The sequence below is a fragment of the Pseudorasbora parva genome, chromosome 1 (genome assembly GCF_024679245.1).
Source record: "Pseudorasbora parva isolate DD20220531a chromosome 1, ASM2467924v1, whole genome shotgun sequence".
Taxonomy (NCBI): domain Eukaryota; kingdom Metazoa; phylum Chordata; class Actinopteri; order Cypriniformes; family Gobionidae; genus Pseudorasbora; species Pseudorasbora parva.
Window position 1 is genome coordinate 54,036,625 of NC_090172.1, and position 16,174 is coordinate 54,052,798.

General features: G+C 36.3%; 1 protein-coding gene across 4 annotated transcripts in view; it reads left to right on the forward strand.

Annotated features, from left to right (window-relative positions):
- Positions 1–2,831: 2,831 nt before the first annotated feature.
- The window catches only part of nav2a (neuron navigator 2a), a 267,454-nt gene continuing 254,111 nt past the window's right edge, over positions 2,832–16,174 (forward strand). For all 4 annotated transcript variants that reach the window (XM_067445210.1, XM_067445212.1, XM_067445214.1 and 1 more), the window contains exons 1-2: positions 2,832–2,933; positions 3,666–4,197. In XM_067445210.1, the coding sequence (XP_067301311.1) occupies positions 3,961–4,197 (237 nt within the window). In that variant the 5' untranslated portion in view covers positions 2,832–2,933; positions 3,666–3,960. The remainder of the gene's footprint in view (positions 2,934–3,665; positions 4,198–16,174) is intronic.

Genomic DNA, 16,174 nt, shown 5'->3' on the forward strand with positions numbered 1-16,174 from the left:
GGAGGCTGGAGGCGGAGTCATACTTCCGGCTGATACGACTGCAGGTCATGGGTAAAATAGGGAAAAACTCAGTTGACCAGGTTGTTACGTGTTAGTCAGAGGGAAAATACTTTTGATTTTAACCCCTGCCTTCTCTTCCTGAATGAGACAGTACAATTGTGTTGATCTGTATGCAGTGTGTGATTTATTTGTATAGTTATAAATGCATAATTTTTCTCCTTAGCGCCTCTGTCCTTGTACGAGGACATGCTATTTTAGTGAATTTCTCTGACATCATACATGTTGCAGTTTTAAGTCTGGATGTCCTGTAAAGAGCACATTCGGGCTTTTCAGAGATACCAGTTGTTTTGAGGTTTCACCAGGACAACAATGTCACCTTGGTCTTGGATGACCTTGGTTAAAAATTACTCTTATTGAATAAATATGACAATAGACTCATGAAGAAAATAATGTCTTAGGAGGTTGATAAACTTTTACATTTAATTCTTTAATGTCTTTTATTGAATATGCAATTGCTACAATATGCTTATTGATATTGATTGTATTACATGGAAAAAAAGATAATTGGGGTTGGGGCCTTGGGGCCTGGATTAAAAATTAGCCAGGGTGCCAGAAACCCTAGCAGCCCCTGCTTCCAGTAACAAATCCTTCCCTCGTGGGTCAGAATGACCCGAAACCCTAAAAGTATAAAAAGTATTTATATTATGCTATATTTTTTTTTGTTCAGATAGCTTTTATCATTTTGTTTTTATGTTTTTTATTTCTATTTTTAATATATATTTTTTCTGCATTATAATTTTGTTAAAATCTAACCATTTTATATCTGTGTGCAGACTGCATAATCAAAAAAGGTTGCAAAAAAGTTGCAAAGCAAGTAAAAAAAAAAAAAAAAAAAAAAAAAAAAAAAAAATATATATATATATATATATATATATATATATATATATATATATATATATATATATATATATATATATATATATTCATTTTTATACATAATCTTATGAAGTATATAGTCAATGTTAGGTTTAAAAATCAATTCGGGATTCAGCCATAAACCCAAATATTTAATCTGATCTACAATTAAGTGCCATCATTAAATATTATTGTTAGATATGCTTTGTTGTACGAAATACCATGGTATGAGATTTGCCTTTATTAAGAAGTAAGTTTTTAGAATAGAGCAGAGCATTAAAATCTGATTGAAGAATATTTTGAATTGGATTTGAGTGGGATTTTGAGGTATAAATGTCAGTATTGTCTGCGTAAAGATACGCAGAAGAATGTGAAAAATGTATTTTATGTACCTCCTGGGGGTATTTGTTTGGGCCCTTGTTTGTTTCATTGCCTCTATTGCACTCCCCTTTTTGTAAGTCGCTTAGGATAAAAGCGTCTGCTAAATGATTAAATGTAAATTGTACATGTATTTGCAATTATTTAAAGCAAAAATAAAAAATAAAAATAAAAAAATACAGTTTTTGGGGTCCTGGACACATCAGTAAGACCACTTACCATAAGTGCATGTGTTTTAAAGACACATGCACTTAACAAAAAAAGAAAAGGTGTGTTTTGACGATGATTTGATCCAATGAAGTAATAAAATAATGAAACTGAATCATCATCAAAACACATTTTCTTTCAGTTTTAAAAATAAATATATGTAGATGCTATAGTTATATTTAAAATCCCCCCTCAATTCACTGTATGAAATCCAACTATTAAATATTAAACTAATCTAGAACGATCATGTTATATTTTAAATGCGTTATTAACAACAAATTACATGTACTGAATTACAATCTTATAACATCAAGACATAATATACTTCAGAATACAATCAGTGTTACAAAATGAACTAAAAAAGGAAAAAAAGAAGAGAGATGGTACATAATCATATAGATTCTTTTTATCAGTACATGGAATATTTCTATATAAAAATGTTTAACAAGGAGCATAACGCAGTTTTTAATTGCTTTACTATTATTCAAATTTGGCATTACATCTATGCACTGCTTAATTTCCTTCTCAAACACTATAAAATTGGGCTTGCCATTTCAACTCGCATTTGTGGATATGAAATTTATATAAAAATAAAATAAGATGTACAATAAAACCATCATCCTTTAAACATTAGTCTTTAACATAATAACATGATTTCATGCCTGTGGGACAAGACAAACGTTTTTAAAATCTTGCCAGCAATAAAACTCTCAATCTATTTCCAAAAACTTTATCCTGGTAGGATAAAAACAAATATTTTTTTCAGTTTCACTGGAACTTTCACAGAAAGAGCATTTTATTTCAACATCACTTTCAAATCTTTGTAATTGCTTGGTAGGATAAACTCTGGCCCAGTTTCACAGAGAGGGCTTAGATTAGCCAGAAGCCAGGGTTAGGCCTTATTTCAATTAGTGCATTTAAATAGCTTTTATATATGTGCAAAAAACAACAACAACAAAAAACATTACTGGTGTGCATCTTGAGGGGAAAAAAACCCAAAACAATGGCACGTACACATTTTAAGATGTCAATACAAGTTGCTTTCCACTTGAACATTTTAGCCAGGGACTAGTTTAAGCCTTATCTGTGACCAAACTTGGGTCCAATTTACATTATGAAATAGATTATTCCAATAGAAAATATATGGAGGAGTAGAGATATTCTCATTTAAAAATAATGATCTAATTTTTATAATTGATGGATTTTGTTTTTATGTTGTTGATATATATCAAATATCGCCTTTGTTTGCCGCTAGGTGGCATTGTGCGCATTGGCTGTGGACGTTTCCATGGAGACGTTCAGCGGCATGAAGCGGCGAGTGTGCGCGGAATGACGTAATGTGATGGATTGAAGCTGCTGTATCGCTTCGCTGGTCCCGCGTGCACTCACTGCTGCTCCGCATCCCTCAGCGGACTCTCTGCGCTCCTGTTTGGGTGAGTTGTTTCTTTTATTTACTGCTCTATCGTCATTAAGTATGTCCTCGGTGTTAAATATTCTTCATCAAACCTCATCTGTAAGCTTCGCTGTCTGAATAGTTGTGCAATGTTACAAATTTTTTTATTGAATCACTTAAGAACCAAAGGACCTCGACTACAATGCGAGCGATGTGAAGGAGGGGTTTGCATGGCAGAGATATGATTACTTCAATTAAATTACGAGCCTTTATCCATATGCAGGGATAATGAAAACATGTCAAAAGTCAAAATAATGTTTTTTTTAAGTATTTTAAAACAATTATTCAAATAAATATTTGTTTGTTTGTGAGTCGCGTCTTACGTATGAGCAAATTGTTTGCCTAAATCAAACTTGCACAATGTCAGCTCTAAGGTAGAAAGTTTAATGGGACATGTTTATTTTGTTTATTGGATGCCCTAATATGAATTGTGATATGATATAATTGAAATAAATATTAAATAAATATCAATGTATGGAAGCTCGCATTGTTCCGTAGCAAATTGGCAGCAAGAACAAAATATAATGCACCTGCAGGTCACGTGCATATCTAATAATATGATAAATTGCTTGTGCTGTATTTATTCAATACTCTTGAAGTTATTTTGCCATGACTTATATATATATATATATATACATATAATACAAAAAATTAAGTTTTTTTTTGCTTTGTCTTGTTTTCTCCGGTCCCACATGCACCTGACTATGTGAAGAAGACCAAGTCTGGAGCAAAAGTACTTGGATCTTTGGATTTGTAGGATTTTCAAGGATTTCCAAGAAACAACTGTGATGTAAAGCTGCAAGAACATGGCACTATGTCATTTGGAAGATTTCAGCTCATCAGGAAAATGATTCTGTGAATACCGAAATGTGTAATTATGAAGTTGGGGTTGCTGGTCACAGGGGCCCTTCCCCCCTTCCCGATGCCTGTCACAGAGCAGCCGTGCTGGGCTTCATCTGAAGGGATGCACCATGGTGTGATCGCACGTCTGTCCTACCCCAGACTCAATGAATCGCACGAATGAACGGACACTACTGTGGCAAAGGGAATTAGCTTGGTTGCAAAGGGATTTTGGATTCGGAAACACTGGAGCAGGTCGGAGAGCGTTGGATTTTTATTTGAAGAAGTGCTGTGGATACTTCAAGGAGTGTTTTGGGAAGATGTCTGAGTCGGGAGCCGAGGCGTCTACATCTCAGCCTCAAAAGCGGAAGCAGGTAGTTCATGGTCTGGAGGATCAGAAAAAGGTCAGTGTTTTGATTTGAGATACTCATGTCTTGCCCCTCGAGGAGAGTAAAGCTACAGCATTGCCTAAATTTAAAGCTGCCAGATCTTTTCCTAAATGCCCCTAATTTGCTTTTGAACATTCAGCTTCCAGATTCTAGGATTGTGACTGGATTTGATTTAGGGCTGTCAAATGTAGCGATTAATCTCATACAAAAAGAAAAGTTTGTGTTTACATAATATATATGTGTGTACTGTGTATAATTATGTATAAATACACACATTTTGTTATGTGTATTATATACATATTGACATGTATATATTTAAAGGAACAATATGTAAGAAATGTAGCCTGACAAGCCACACCCACATCAAGATGTTTGGTCTGGAAACTCACCATTGACAGGGCTCAATCCGAGGGGCGGGATAAACGGTTGTCTTTCAAACTCCCTCTGTACAGCGTGCACACAATTGTATAGCGCTACAACCAACCAGAGCGACGAAGGTGAAACAGAGCTTGTTGATAGATTAAACTCCGAACACATCTTCCCTTTTTAAGAATGACTTCAGTGCCGTTCTTTTTTTTTCTCAGAGAAAAGCTTAACTCCAAGTCTTCCAGAGTCGCGGTCAAAGCTGATTCGAAAGACCGCCATTCTCCAGTTTCTGTGTTTACTAGAAGCACGCAAACACAACTCAGCCATCATTATGTTAAGCCCCGCCCACCGACTCTATACACGATGTGATTGGCCCAACCAGAGTTTGGCATTTACAGCTCAGAAGGGTATTGAGAGTTTCTAGACGACACTCGCGGCAGATTAGATTTGCTGCCGCTAGGGTGCATCTAGATTTCTAGGCTATAAGAAATGTATTTCAATGAATCATAAAATGGCCCTGATATGTCACTATAGACATTAAGAAATCATGTTAATTTTAATTACTTGTATCACTGACAACAGTAGTCCGGCCAGGATTTTGTCATTTAAAAGTTGTTGTTGCAGCGCTCAACTGATGTTGATGTTATCATGTTGTGTTTTGGCCTGAAGCTCCACCCTCCACCTATCGACCAATCACGAAGTCAGTAATGTTTCTGCATCCGGGTTTGCCAGCTCTGCTCTAGTTACAACAGCTGCAGTTACAAAAGTTCCTGCTGGATCCTGCAGCTTATCTGGCAACCTCGAGTCAGGGGGAGGGGGAGAGGGGTACCTGCAGTACCAGTTTTGGCCACAATCTTACATACACTTCCTTTAAGTAAAATGTGTTATATTTATACATAAAATATATATATAAAATATATACACATATACAGTATATACGGTACATGCAAATATTTCTTAAATACATTTATGTGTGTGTATTCAAATATTCATAATAATTAAACACATCATACTGAGATTTTATTTTGGATGAGATTAATCACGATTGATCGTTTGTTAGCCCTGATTTAATTCTTCAATTGCTTCAGTCATTTAAACCTTGTTTACAGCTGGTATTAAGATTTTTGCTCGACCGGATCACAAGTTGACAACGTTAAATACAGGTGTAAATGGGTCTAAAACGTTTTGAGCTTGTCCACTTTCAGTCCCTTTTTAGAGGTCGAGTCGAAGACGCATACATCTCATCGTCCGAAGTGATTTCGTAGTGTAAACGCTCATGTGGTCAAATCGTTCAAACAAAACACTGTCTTCTCTCCGCCTCCTGACTTAATGAGAAAACATTGGGAAGGGTGCTAGCCAGACGGGATTTTAAACTTGTTGGCTGAAGACCCAGATATAGTTTGAAGACGAAAAACTTACCAAGCACAATGTTCTCTCACTATTCCTAACACACACTCACAGCGTACGCGGAGATCTTGCGGCTATTAGAGCATAAACTAAAGCTGCTGCTCTCTGTGTGTTTTGCCATTGTCTTTGGGTGTGTCCATTGGCTATGTAAATTGCGCAAGCTTAGTTTGTTCATTAGATCGAAAGACCCTCCCCTCAAAGTAATCAGGACAGAAGTGGTAGAAAGTGGACAAAAGAGACAGATTGAAACACCAAGTGTTAACGGGTTTGTGTCTCCCTAGTCTACTTGCGATCCAATCGACCAAAACGCATCTTATTAGCAGGTGTAAAACAGGACCTTATGGTTTTATTTGAATGCTAAGGGAGAAACTTGGAACACTTTCACCTTGGCCATGCGGCACATTATCCAGTGATTTATGGTCAGCTGAGGCCATGCATGTCCCTTGGCATATGGCCCAATAGCATAGCACCAGGTGCAATGGCCGCTTAATTGACTTGTGTTGAGATTTGTGTGTCTACTTTATGACTGCTTGCAAATGCATTTGCTGACCACAAAGCTTGTGGATAATTTTAGGCTTTACAGCAGTAAGAAAAATTGATGCCAGAGTTTTTGGTGTTCATGGAGGAGTGTAATTTGCCCTGTTTTGTTTTATTTGAAAGCAAATTCTTGGTTTACCAAGGTTCCCAGTGCAGATTACCTGTCATGCAAGTTTTATGATAAATTAAACTAATAAACAGCTTGTAACGCGCAATAACTTGAGGGCAGTCATCACAAACCCGAGTGTTCTTCTTTGCATCCGATCCAGTTTCGCCCCTCAGATCAGGCGCATTCTGCTCTCAAGAGCTGAACTAATTGGCTTAAGGGATTCCTCAAGGCCCATGTTTCACTTCCGTCTTTGGGAATCTGATTTTACATGTAAACGGATACCCATTTGCTTGCTTCTCCAAGTATGACATGTTTTGCTTGGTGTAAATCCGAGTGTGGAGCGAAGAGATGAGGCTTGGGCTTCCTGGTTGCCCAGCTGGATCCTTTAGGGGCATTTTGGTTTCTCGCCCAGATTTAAAGGAGAGTCTAGAAGGACTATTAAAGTATACAGACTAATTTGACTGAAAATCTTGGTGGATGGCTTTTTTTTTCATCGTCCTCTTTGGTTTGACTCGATAAAATATGCAAAATTGATCACCTGGGATTCTGGTAGAACATGAATTAATTAAAGTAGCAAAAAGCACAGCTGCTGTTTTCCAATTTTCCAGCATGATAAACTCTTGTCAGGACTCTGCACCTTCGCTAAGTCTAACACACACCGTGACATGAAGTCCGTTGGCATAAAGAGGAAATAATTGCATATTAACGTTATCCAAAGGGTGATATGAATCAGAAATTTGTTCAGTATGAATGTGACACGATATTTTGTATTGCAAAATAGCTTTTCTTAATTGAAATCAGCATTTTTTTAAAATAGGTCTGTCCATCTGCTAGTATAAGATCCATTGTTCGTTGAATAACAGGAGTCTCCCTGGATCTGACGCTAGGTGTTTCCCAATTACCTCATGCTATATAGATTTTCCTGAGAGAGCTGCTCATGCTTTGGTTAATTGGATTTTCTTTCTACTATTGGCCCTGATTTTTTGATTACTTGTATTCATCAAATGACTTTTCCTGGGAGAGATGCAGGTAATGCAGTACATACTGGAATTGCTCGTGAGGTGAAGCTTACATCATTTTTTTTTCAGTGTGAAGCTATGAATTTTAGATTAGCGCCTAGTAATGACAAAGAGCCAGTGAACTCCAGTCCTCCGTTTATTGACAGCAGGAAGGGTGAATCAATGAAGAGGCTGAAATACATTAATGAAATAGTTATAATTGAAAAAGCATAGTGGCTTATATTGAGTGGCATCTTCATACATTCTCATGAATGTTTCATTGCTTTGTTTTGCTTTGCTCCAGGAGAGGAACTAACGTGTGTTCTGTATATGTTCTTCAATTCTTACTGCAAATGGTTTCTTAGTTAGATTTCCATTCATCTCAATGCTTGACTGTCTTATGCAGTCCTGCATTTATAAATGATTGGCAACTTTTGAATGTACATATAGCAGAAAATGACTTTTTTTGGTCTCAAAAATGCCGAGATTACTCTTGACTGTGTCAGTGTGCATTTTTGATCTACATTTATTGCCTGTGATTTTAAAGGGTTAGTTCACCAAAAAATGAAACTGATGTCATTAATGACTCACCCTAATGTCGTTCCTCACCCGTAAGACCTCCGTTCATCTTCAGAACACAGTTTAGGATATTTTATATTTAGTCCGAGAGCGTATGCAAGTCTATGCACACTATACTGTCCATGTCCAGACAGCATCAATGATTTGGATTGCGTGCCAAACTGCTGAAATCACGTGACATTGGCGATCCGAATCATTGATCGATTCACTGATTTATAACCGTTTGAATCTTTATTTGAGGATTGAAAACAAACAAGGAAGAGAGGACAATGCTGAACAAAGTCGTAGTTTTTGTTCTTTTTGGAGTAAAATGTATTTTCGATGCTTCAAGAGACACTAATTAACTAACTGATGTCCCATATGGACTACTTTGATGATGTTTTTATTCCCTTTCTGGACATGGACAGTATAGTGTGCATTCACTTCGATACGCTGTCGGACTAAATATAAAATATTTTAAAATGTTACGAAGATGAACAGAGGTCTTACGGGTGTGGAACAACATTAGGGATAGTCATTAATGACATCAATTTAGTTTTTGGGTGAACTTAAAGGGATCAATCATGTTTTGGTGATATATTTGATATGTAAATCCATAATGAAGGGCTAAGGATTGACAGTTGTCTACTTTTGTTTTGTTGAATATGGTTTTGTGGCATATGGTTCTTAAGGATAAAAAGCAGTGTTGTAACTACACTCAAATCTTTTTAAGCATTTGTTTAAGATTTACAAATTTTAATTGTATAGTAAAATACATATTATTTATACAATAATTGTAGGAATTAAAAATTATTTTAAAAGAATAGAGCTTAAAACATCTATAAATCTTGGATCAGGGATTGGATCATTTCAGTTTATGTGATTCAATGAAAATATGAAAATATGTTTCAATTTTATGAATAAGAATCACATAAACTGAAATGGCCCTTGTGTTTTATACACATTTTTTTTTATTAAACACATATTTTTTATTGAACCGTAATATGAATAATATGGATTTGATGGAACATTATTATACAATTGAAATGTGTAAATCTTAAAAAAGGCTTAACATGTTTTTGAGTGATTAGTAACCATATCAAATGAATGTGATTTTACTAATGTCACTTTTGCATTTTTTTAAGTAATTTAATTTAAATGTACTTGTACTTGAATGCAAAGAAGTTATAATTTTAGGACAACCCCAACCTGATTTTTTTCATTTTTGCATTTTACATTAGGCTTGCTAAATAACGTGATATTTCAGTTTATTTGTACTTGGCTACCTTTTTCTTTTTCCACTTACTTTGATTTCTCCATTTAGAAAGCAGAAGGAACAATCTGTTGAATTATAGATTTAATTTTTTTTTTTTATAGACGCTCAGGTTCATCTTTTGGTTGTTTTATCAACCACTGAAACTCACTGACTTTCTGACCACTGAAGAACCTTAGCTCTTTCCTGTAGCAATGGTTCATTTCCCAGTCAGTCCTCAATCAGAGAAATGTTTTCATGTTGCTTAAGTTTGGGACACATCAAACCGACACCACAGAGCTAGCGCAGATGACTGTGTGTGTTGTCACCTCGCCTGCGTCAGGGAAAAAAGGTGCACTTGAACAACCCAAGAGAACTATAGCTGGCTGTCAACTATGCGCATTCTGCGCCTGCGTGTAAATGAGACGACTGTATTTCTGCAGATATATTCGTCTGTATTCGTCATTCAAAAAGGGAAACCGACACTGCAGGCTGCAGATACACAAACCATAAAAACAAAGCAGTGCGTTATGAATATCACCTTCTTTATTCCTCTTAGCTCATGTTATTATTAAAATATTTGCCCAGGAACACTCGGTAAGATGACGTAACTTCAGCCTCTGTACAGTTTTGACTTCTTTGCTCGCTGATTTTCAATTTTTCTTGTACACTCACTCATTCACTATATAAGCTGTACAGCCAATCAGAGTTCTCTCTCTCACTGACTGCCTGACGCAGATTCTACATGTTGACTTGGCCTAAAAAACCCTACACCATCTGACTACTAGAGCTAACAAGGAAGTCAGTCAAAGATCAACAATTTGTTGAAAATGTTTGATTTTTCCTGACGGGCGATCGTTGGCTGGGTATTTTTTTAATTTTAATTTTTTTTTATTTATTCATTTATTCCAGGCAATGGCACAAAAAGTACAAGGTAGACAAATTATAATTTCAGTCATATAGTGCAAGGAAAACAAAAAACAAAACAAAAACAGAATATAAAGTATTCAAATATGACGATCGAATTCTGCCTGAAAGGGAGTGGGAAGAAGACTACTTATTTAATCCCACCCCAGTTGCACATTTAGTGATTAATAGTTAAGCTTCATTGTTATTTTTCTCACAGATTACTTACAAATGTTATATCATGGTGGCGTTACCACATGTAACAAGTAATTTTTATAACAACAGTTTATACTAACAATGTAATCAGAATAAGCAATGCCAACAATGGTAATGGACAATATACCAACGATGGTAAGAAAACACTGAGCACATGTTAACACTGTGAGACAGAGTACAACATCACTTTAACTATGTCCCGAGCTTAACATGAAATCTTTTTATTTTTACACTAATGTTTACATAAAAGAGCTGAATTGAATCATATTGAATTTGTATACTTTTGAAATTGTAACTCTTTGGTTGACATGGCTGTCAGTAGTGTACACTAAAGACAAAAGGCTGTGTTTGTTGAGGCCACACACATTGAAACTGACAAAGCCTGCAAGTACTGCTATTTCCTTCTCTATTTTGTGTAGTTTTGCCTGAAGAGTTCAATATCTTACGACTTATTAAAAATGTCAGGAGAGTTGACAGGTGAAAATATAATGAATGAATAAATATTCAAATGTATTTCAAATGCTGCTTTTTAGGAAAATTAAGAGGTTCTAGAGCAGGACAAAAGCTTTGACATGTCTGGGAGAGATCCCCTGTGCTTTTGGGAATGGAAGAGTGACGTTAATTACAAATCAAACTGTTTGGCTGTGACATCTTGGACATCAGACTGCTCTCATTAGGATGGAAAAACTGTGTGTTTGTGCCTGAGCTGTTGGTTTTGATCTTCTTCACTTTTGAGTCATATTGTGTGAAGTGTTAAAGTGCATGTGTGTTTTGACTTTGCCACTGCCATTCCTTTGATATTGATACTCTTTGGGATTATTTTGACAGTAAAGTGTGATGGCGTTTTTGATGCCAAATAATCCCAAATATGATGATCTCCCATTCATAGATATAAAGGCAGCTATGTATTTATATGTATACAGACTTATTTATACGGTGCACACAATAAATATCATTCAAAAGCAGCTTAAAATCTAAATAAAATGGATGTAAATGGAATAAAATAATCATGATTAATCTCATGGTTTTCAGCTGGTCCTTAAACGATAGTTCACTTTAAAATAAAAATTCTGTCATCCTTTACTCACCCTCAAGTTGTTTCAAACCTGTATGAATTTCTTTCTTCAGCTCAACACAAGGGAAGATATTTTGAATAATATCAGTAACCAAACTGTTAACTGGAGCCATTGACTTCCATAGTAGGAAAAAAATAGTCAATGGCTCCAGTTAACTGTTTGGTTGCTGACATTCTTCAAAATATCTTCCCTTGTGTTCAGCTGAAGAAAGAAATTCATACAGGTTTATAACAACTTAAGGGTGAGTAAAGGATGACAAAATGTTCATTTTAAAGTGAACTATCCCTTTAAAAAGTTGGAACTTTAATTATATCAAATTCTCTGCCTGTTAAAATAATATATAATTTAATATTTAATTAATATCATGTTAAAACAAAATGCATTTTGTAAAACATTTCAGTGGCTCTCTGTAGGAACAGTTTAAAGTGCAAAAATGCAGGGAATTTTAGATATTTATTGCAAGGGACAAAGGTAAGCTTTGATTTGATAATTGCCCAAATATTTATGTTCAAAATTGCATTTTTACTCGCCATAGGCATGGGGTTTTATTGTATCACATATGCCGAGCAAGCCATATCTCTATCCTCACATAATGTTCAGACTATTACAGATTTAACTGGAGTGCTAAAACTGCATCAAAGACAGTAATTGCCATTTCGAACAGTATATCTCTGTGTGTGCACCTTTATTTAGTAATATTGGCTTTCTTCCCAGAGATGCAAAGCGAGCGAGAGAGACTGCTGACAGCCTTGATTGATCGTTTTCCACTGGCCCATGATAGAAATATCTGAGCCTAATTGAACATAATATCAGTGAGGCTGGAAAGCTCATTGAAAAATGACTGTCGCAGCCTCTTTATTTACAGCCAGCCATTATCACTGTAATCAGGTTTTCCTCCCCTTCCCCCTGCCTGAGTTTCTCCACTGGAGACGAGAAGTGTATGCTGCGCTCTTTCTTTACACCTCTTTGACAATTCATCTCAATAACTCCTGTGTGGAACTCTTCATCCGTAGAGGAAGGTCTTACTCCCTGCCAGCAGAGATGTGAGAGGAGACATAAGGTTTCTGACTGAAGCTATAGTATGATTGTACAGGCCACTGTATTATGATCATGGTGTCGTATTAGTGCATTGTAGGCCTGTCACAATTAATGATTCCTCTGATAATGGGTGTTGATCTATTTGCAATTATACAAGATTAAGATAATTGTTCAGTTTCACTTTTATTTCAATTGCATGCTGTCTTCCAAACAAGGGAAATGTAAGAGGTTAAAGAAATGCCATACAATGTGTGATATTGTGTCTGCTTTTCCGGTGTGAAGATAGCAGTAAAGAATAAACAATGTTAAAAAAAACTGTTCTTATGTGCAGAAAGATATTAAAAAGTCATCTTTCAGTGGGTTAAATGAGAATGCATATTGTATTATATTAGTAATACATTGCTTTATATCATATGGGCCTATTTTATTATAAATTTTATTTTATACAATTCCACAAAAAAAAAACATTATCCTTGCACTGTGATGAACAAAACAGAGTTGAATCACAACTCTGTACACACATTTGTATAACAATGAATTGTCAGTAGACAATTCATAATCGTGACAGTAATAGTACAATGATCTCTATTAGTGTTATAGACTATATAGTGTATTTGTGTATAGTACAGTTGTTTACTATACTACAGTCTTTTGTATAATAAAACATCATACAGCATAGTTTAGCAATATTGTAGAATTTTTAAAGTACAGTTAAACATTCTCAACAGGATTTTGAAGGACTTTTGTCCCTGATTATTATGGCCCAGCTTGCTGTTTGTAGTATTTTTGTACAGTATTGTATTAAAGCAATAAAGTACAGTATAGTATACTTTATTGTGAAGTCCTGTCGTATGTTAAAGTCAGGCACAGTACGAGATATTATCTTGTATAACACACCATTGGTTCTCAAACTGTGGTCCGTGAAGTATTTGAATTAGTCTGCTTGATTGTGTTTATGATTAATCAACCGGCAGCAATTAATACACTGATTGCGTAACATTAATTTGTGTCAGTTCAATGATGTAACTGTGAACATAAGTGTTTTTTCCAACTTCTAAGTTCTAAGCTTATTTTCGTCAACTAAAAGTAGTCTATTTCATTTCAGTGATATAAGAGCAAAACAGCAGTTTGGTAAAAAGGATGAATTAATAAAACTGAGAGTGAGACTTTTTAAACTCAAACATTACTTAAATAGGTAATTGTGTAGATTTTTGTTGGTCCACAGTTTTTGTTATACTGTTGAAGTGATCTGCCACATGAAAATGTTGTGTGAACCACCACTGCTAATCTAAAGTATATTGATATCTTCTGGGATTTGAGCAATAACGATAATTAGACTATTTGCTGAGTGTGCTTTTGTGCTAGTACCATGGTTGTGCCAAGCTATCCAAAAGCTTTTCCTGTTCTTTATATTCTGTGCTTTTAATTGAACTTTTCCATTAAGCTGTGATATTTTGCCTCTTAGATATATGCATCTTTTATTTCAAATTCTTACATTTAATCAATACATCCAATTAGAATAATGAGACACTAGATTACCCATCTTTGCTCTGTATATCAACGGCTCTGTATGGATTCGTTTAGAACTATTTTCATCAGCAAAATAGATAAAATTGGATGATACTGGCAATATTTGGTCTAAAAGGTCTGCATTGATTGCAATGGCAATCAATTTGGGATAAACAGATTTCTTACTTGTGTGATATTGCTTAAATTAAAACTCATACGTGGGATTTTTTGCCCTTATATCTTAAATTTTGGAGTGCAGTAGACCTCCTGGTATATGTTGGATTCCCCATGAACGAATGTCAGTGTGGGGAAAGTGGTTTTGTCGGTCAGGGCAGGTGGCACTAATGAGCCGTTGAATGTGACGTGAGGGTGGAGATAGGAAAAAACAGCTTCTGACTCTGAAGCCCCAAAGCACCATCTGTCAGTCCCCTCATCTTCCTCACGGAAGGACGGATGGGAGGGGACAGGTGGTCAGGCCCAGTTGGAAGGTTGAAGCTGAGCATGACCAGTCTTGTATCTGTAGGTCTTATCTACGTCTTTTAATTAAACTACACTAGCGCCTTGGTCTTGGAAACAACCTCCAAGATACTCACTGTGCTTCTACTAAACCACTGATTTAAGTGGTTGAGTGGGATCAGTTGGACGTACTTGATATTGGAGACACATAATGGACTTGACAAGCCATGCATGTTCTTACAGGATTATTCAGATTATCAAATGCCATCTGTATGTGCAGAAACATTGCAATACTTTTAAGATGGCATGAATCCTGTAGATTTTCTACGAGGCATTACACGTTTTTGTACAAATCTGGGGTGTAGCCCGATAACCTGCTTATGAAATTCAAGTCATAGTAGGCAGGAGTGTTAATGTCCCAATTTTAATTTATTGTGTGACCTTTCAATGGGTCTTTGTCACTGGCATCCAGGCTCCTTTAAACGCAATGTTAATGGTAAATTAGATTTTGTGCACGGAGACAAATAGCCATGTATTCTGTCATTCATCACGGCACATCCGCCCAAACATGCCTGAGGCGAGACTCTCCTGCTGATCTTGACTAACAGTTCTCTCCACATCAGTACGAGAATGGACTGCCTTCCCAGAGTGCCTGGAAGCTGTTTTTGTGGCTGTTATCTTCAGTCTCTAGTGCAGGGGGCTGTGCTGCTGCTGATATACGGTACCTGCTTCAGTATTCTCCTTTAAGCCCTCATCCACTTCCCAAACTCTTCCCTAATGTCTCCCTTCGGCTGTGGCACGGCATATGATCTCATCAAAATTCAATTTTACACTCTAGGAGTTTTCCCACCGATAACGAAGGATAAAGACGTTTTTTCCCTCTCTAGCCATGTGTAACCTGGAGTGTAAAGCCGGAGAATCCCGTTTCTGCCACCGTTTGGAAGAGCGGGTTTGAGTTCTGAATCCTAATCGGCAAAGCTACAGACAAGCACAGGGACAAAGAGGGGCGGGGAGGCGGTTAAGGAGAACATGGAAAGGTACTTCACGGAAAACCTGCAGTTGTTGCTCTAGGTCAGGGCGGCGTGTGTGTCCGTGTGCGGTGTGACATACGTTGTGTAAAAAATGTTGAACCGCAGTTTCCTTCAGGGCTGCTGGGAAATGGGTTTGCCGAGGTGACAATGAGCAATGGCACTGGCTTTGCTGGCCTTTCTCAAGCCAAATGGAAAAGCGGTTACATGTTTTCTCTCTCCATTGTATGAAATGCGTAGTTACAGATATCGATCCTTATGTTGGAATAACATAAATCATGCTTGATGCTTACTTTGGTTCTTTTAACAACATTTATCACTCTTGTCTGGTTCAAAACTAGATGCTTAAAATTTAAAGGGAAAGTTAAAAAAAAAAATTTGGTCATCATTTACTCACCCTCTTAATCTTAAGATATTTTGAAGAACTGTTTTTGTCCATGCAATGAACAATATAATCCTTTTTGTTCAACTTTTGGGTCCAGCATTTTTTTTGACCTTCTTGATTTTCATTAGAGATGCACCGATTAATCGGCCAG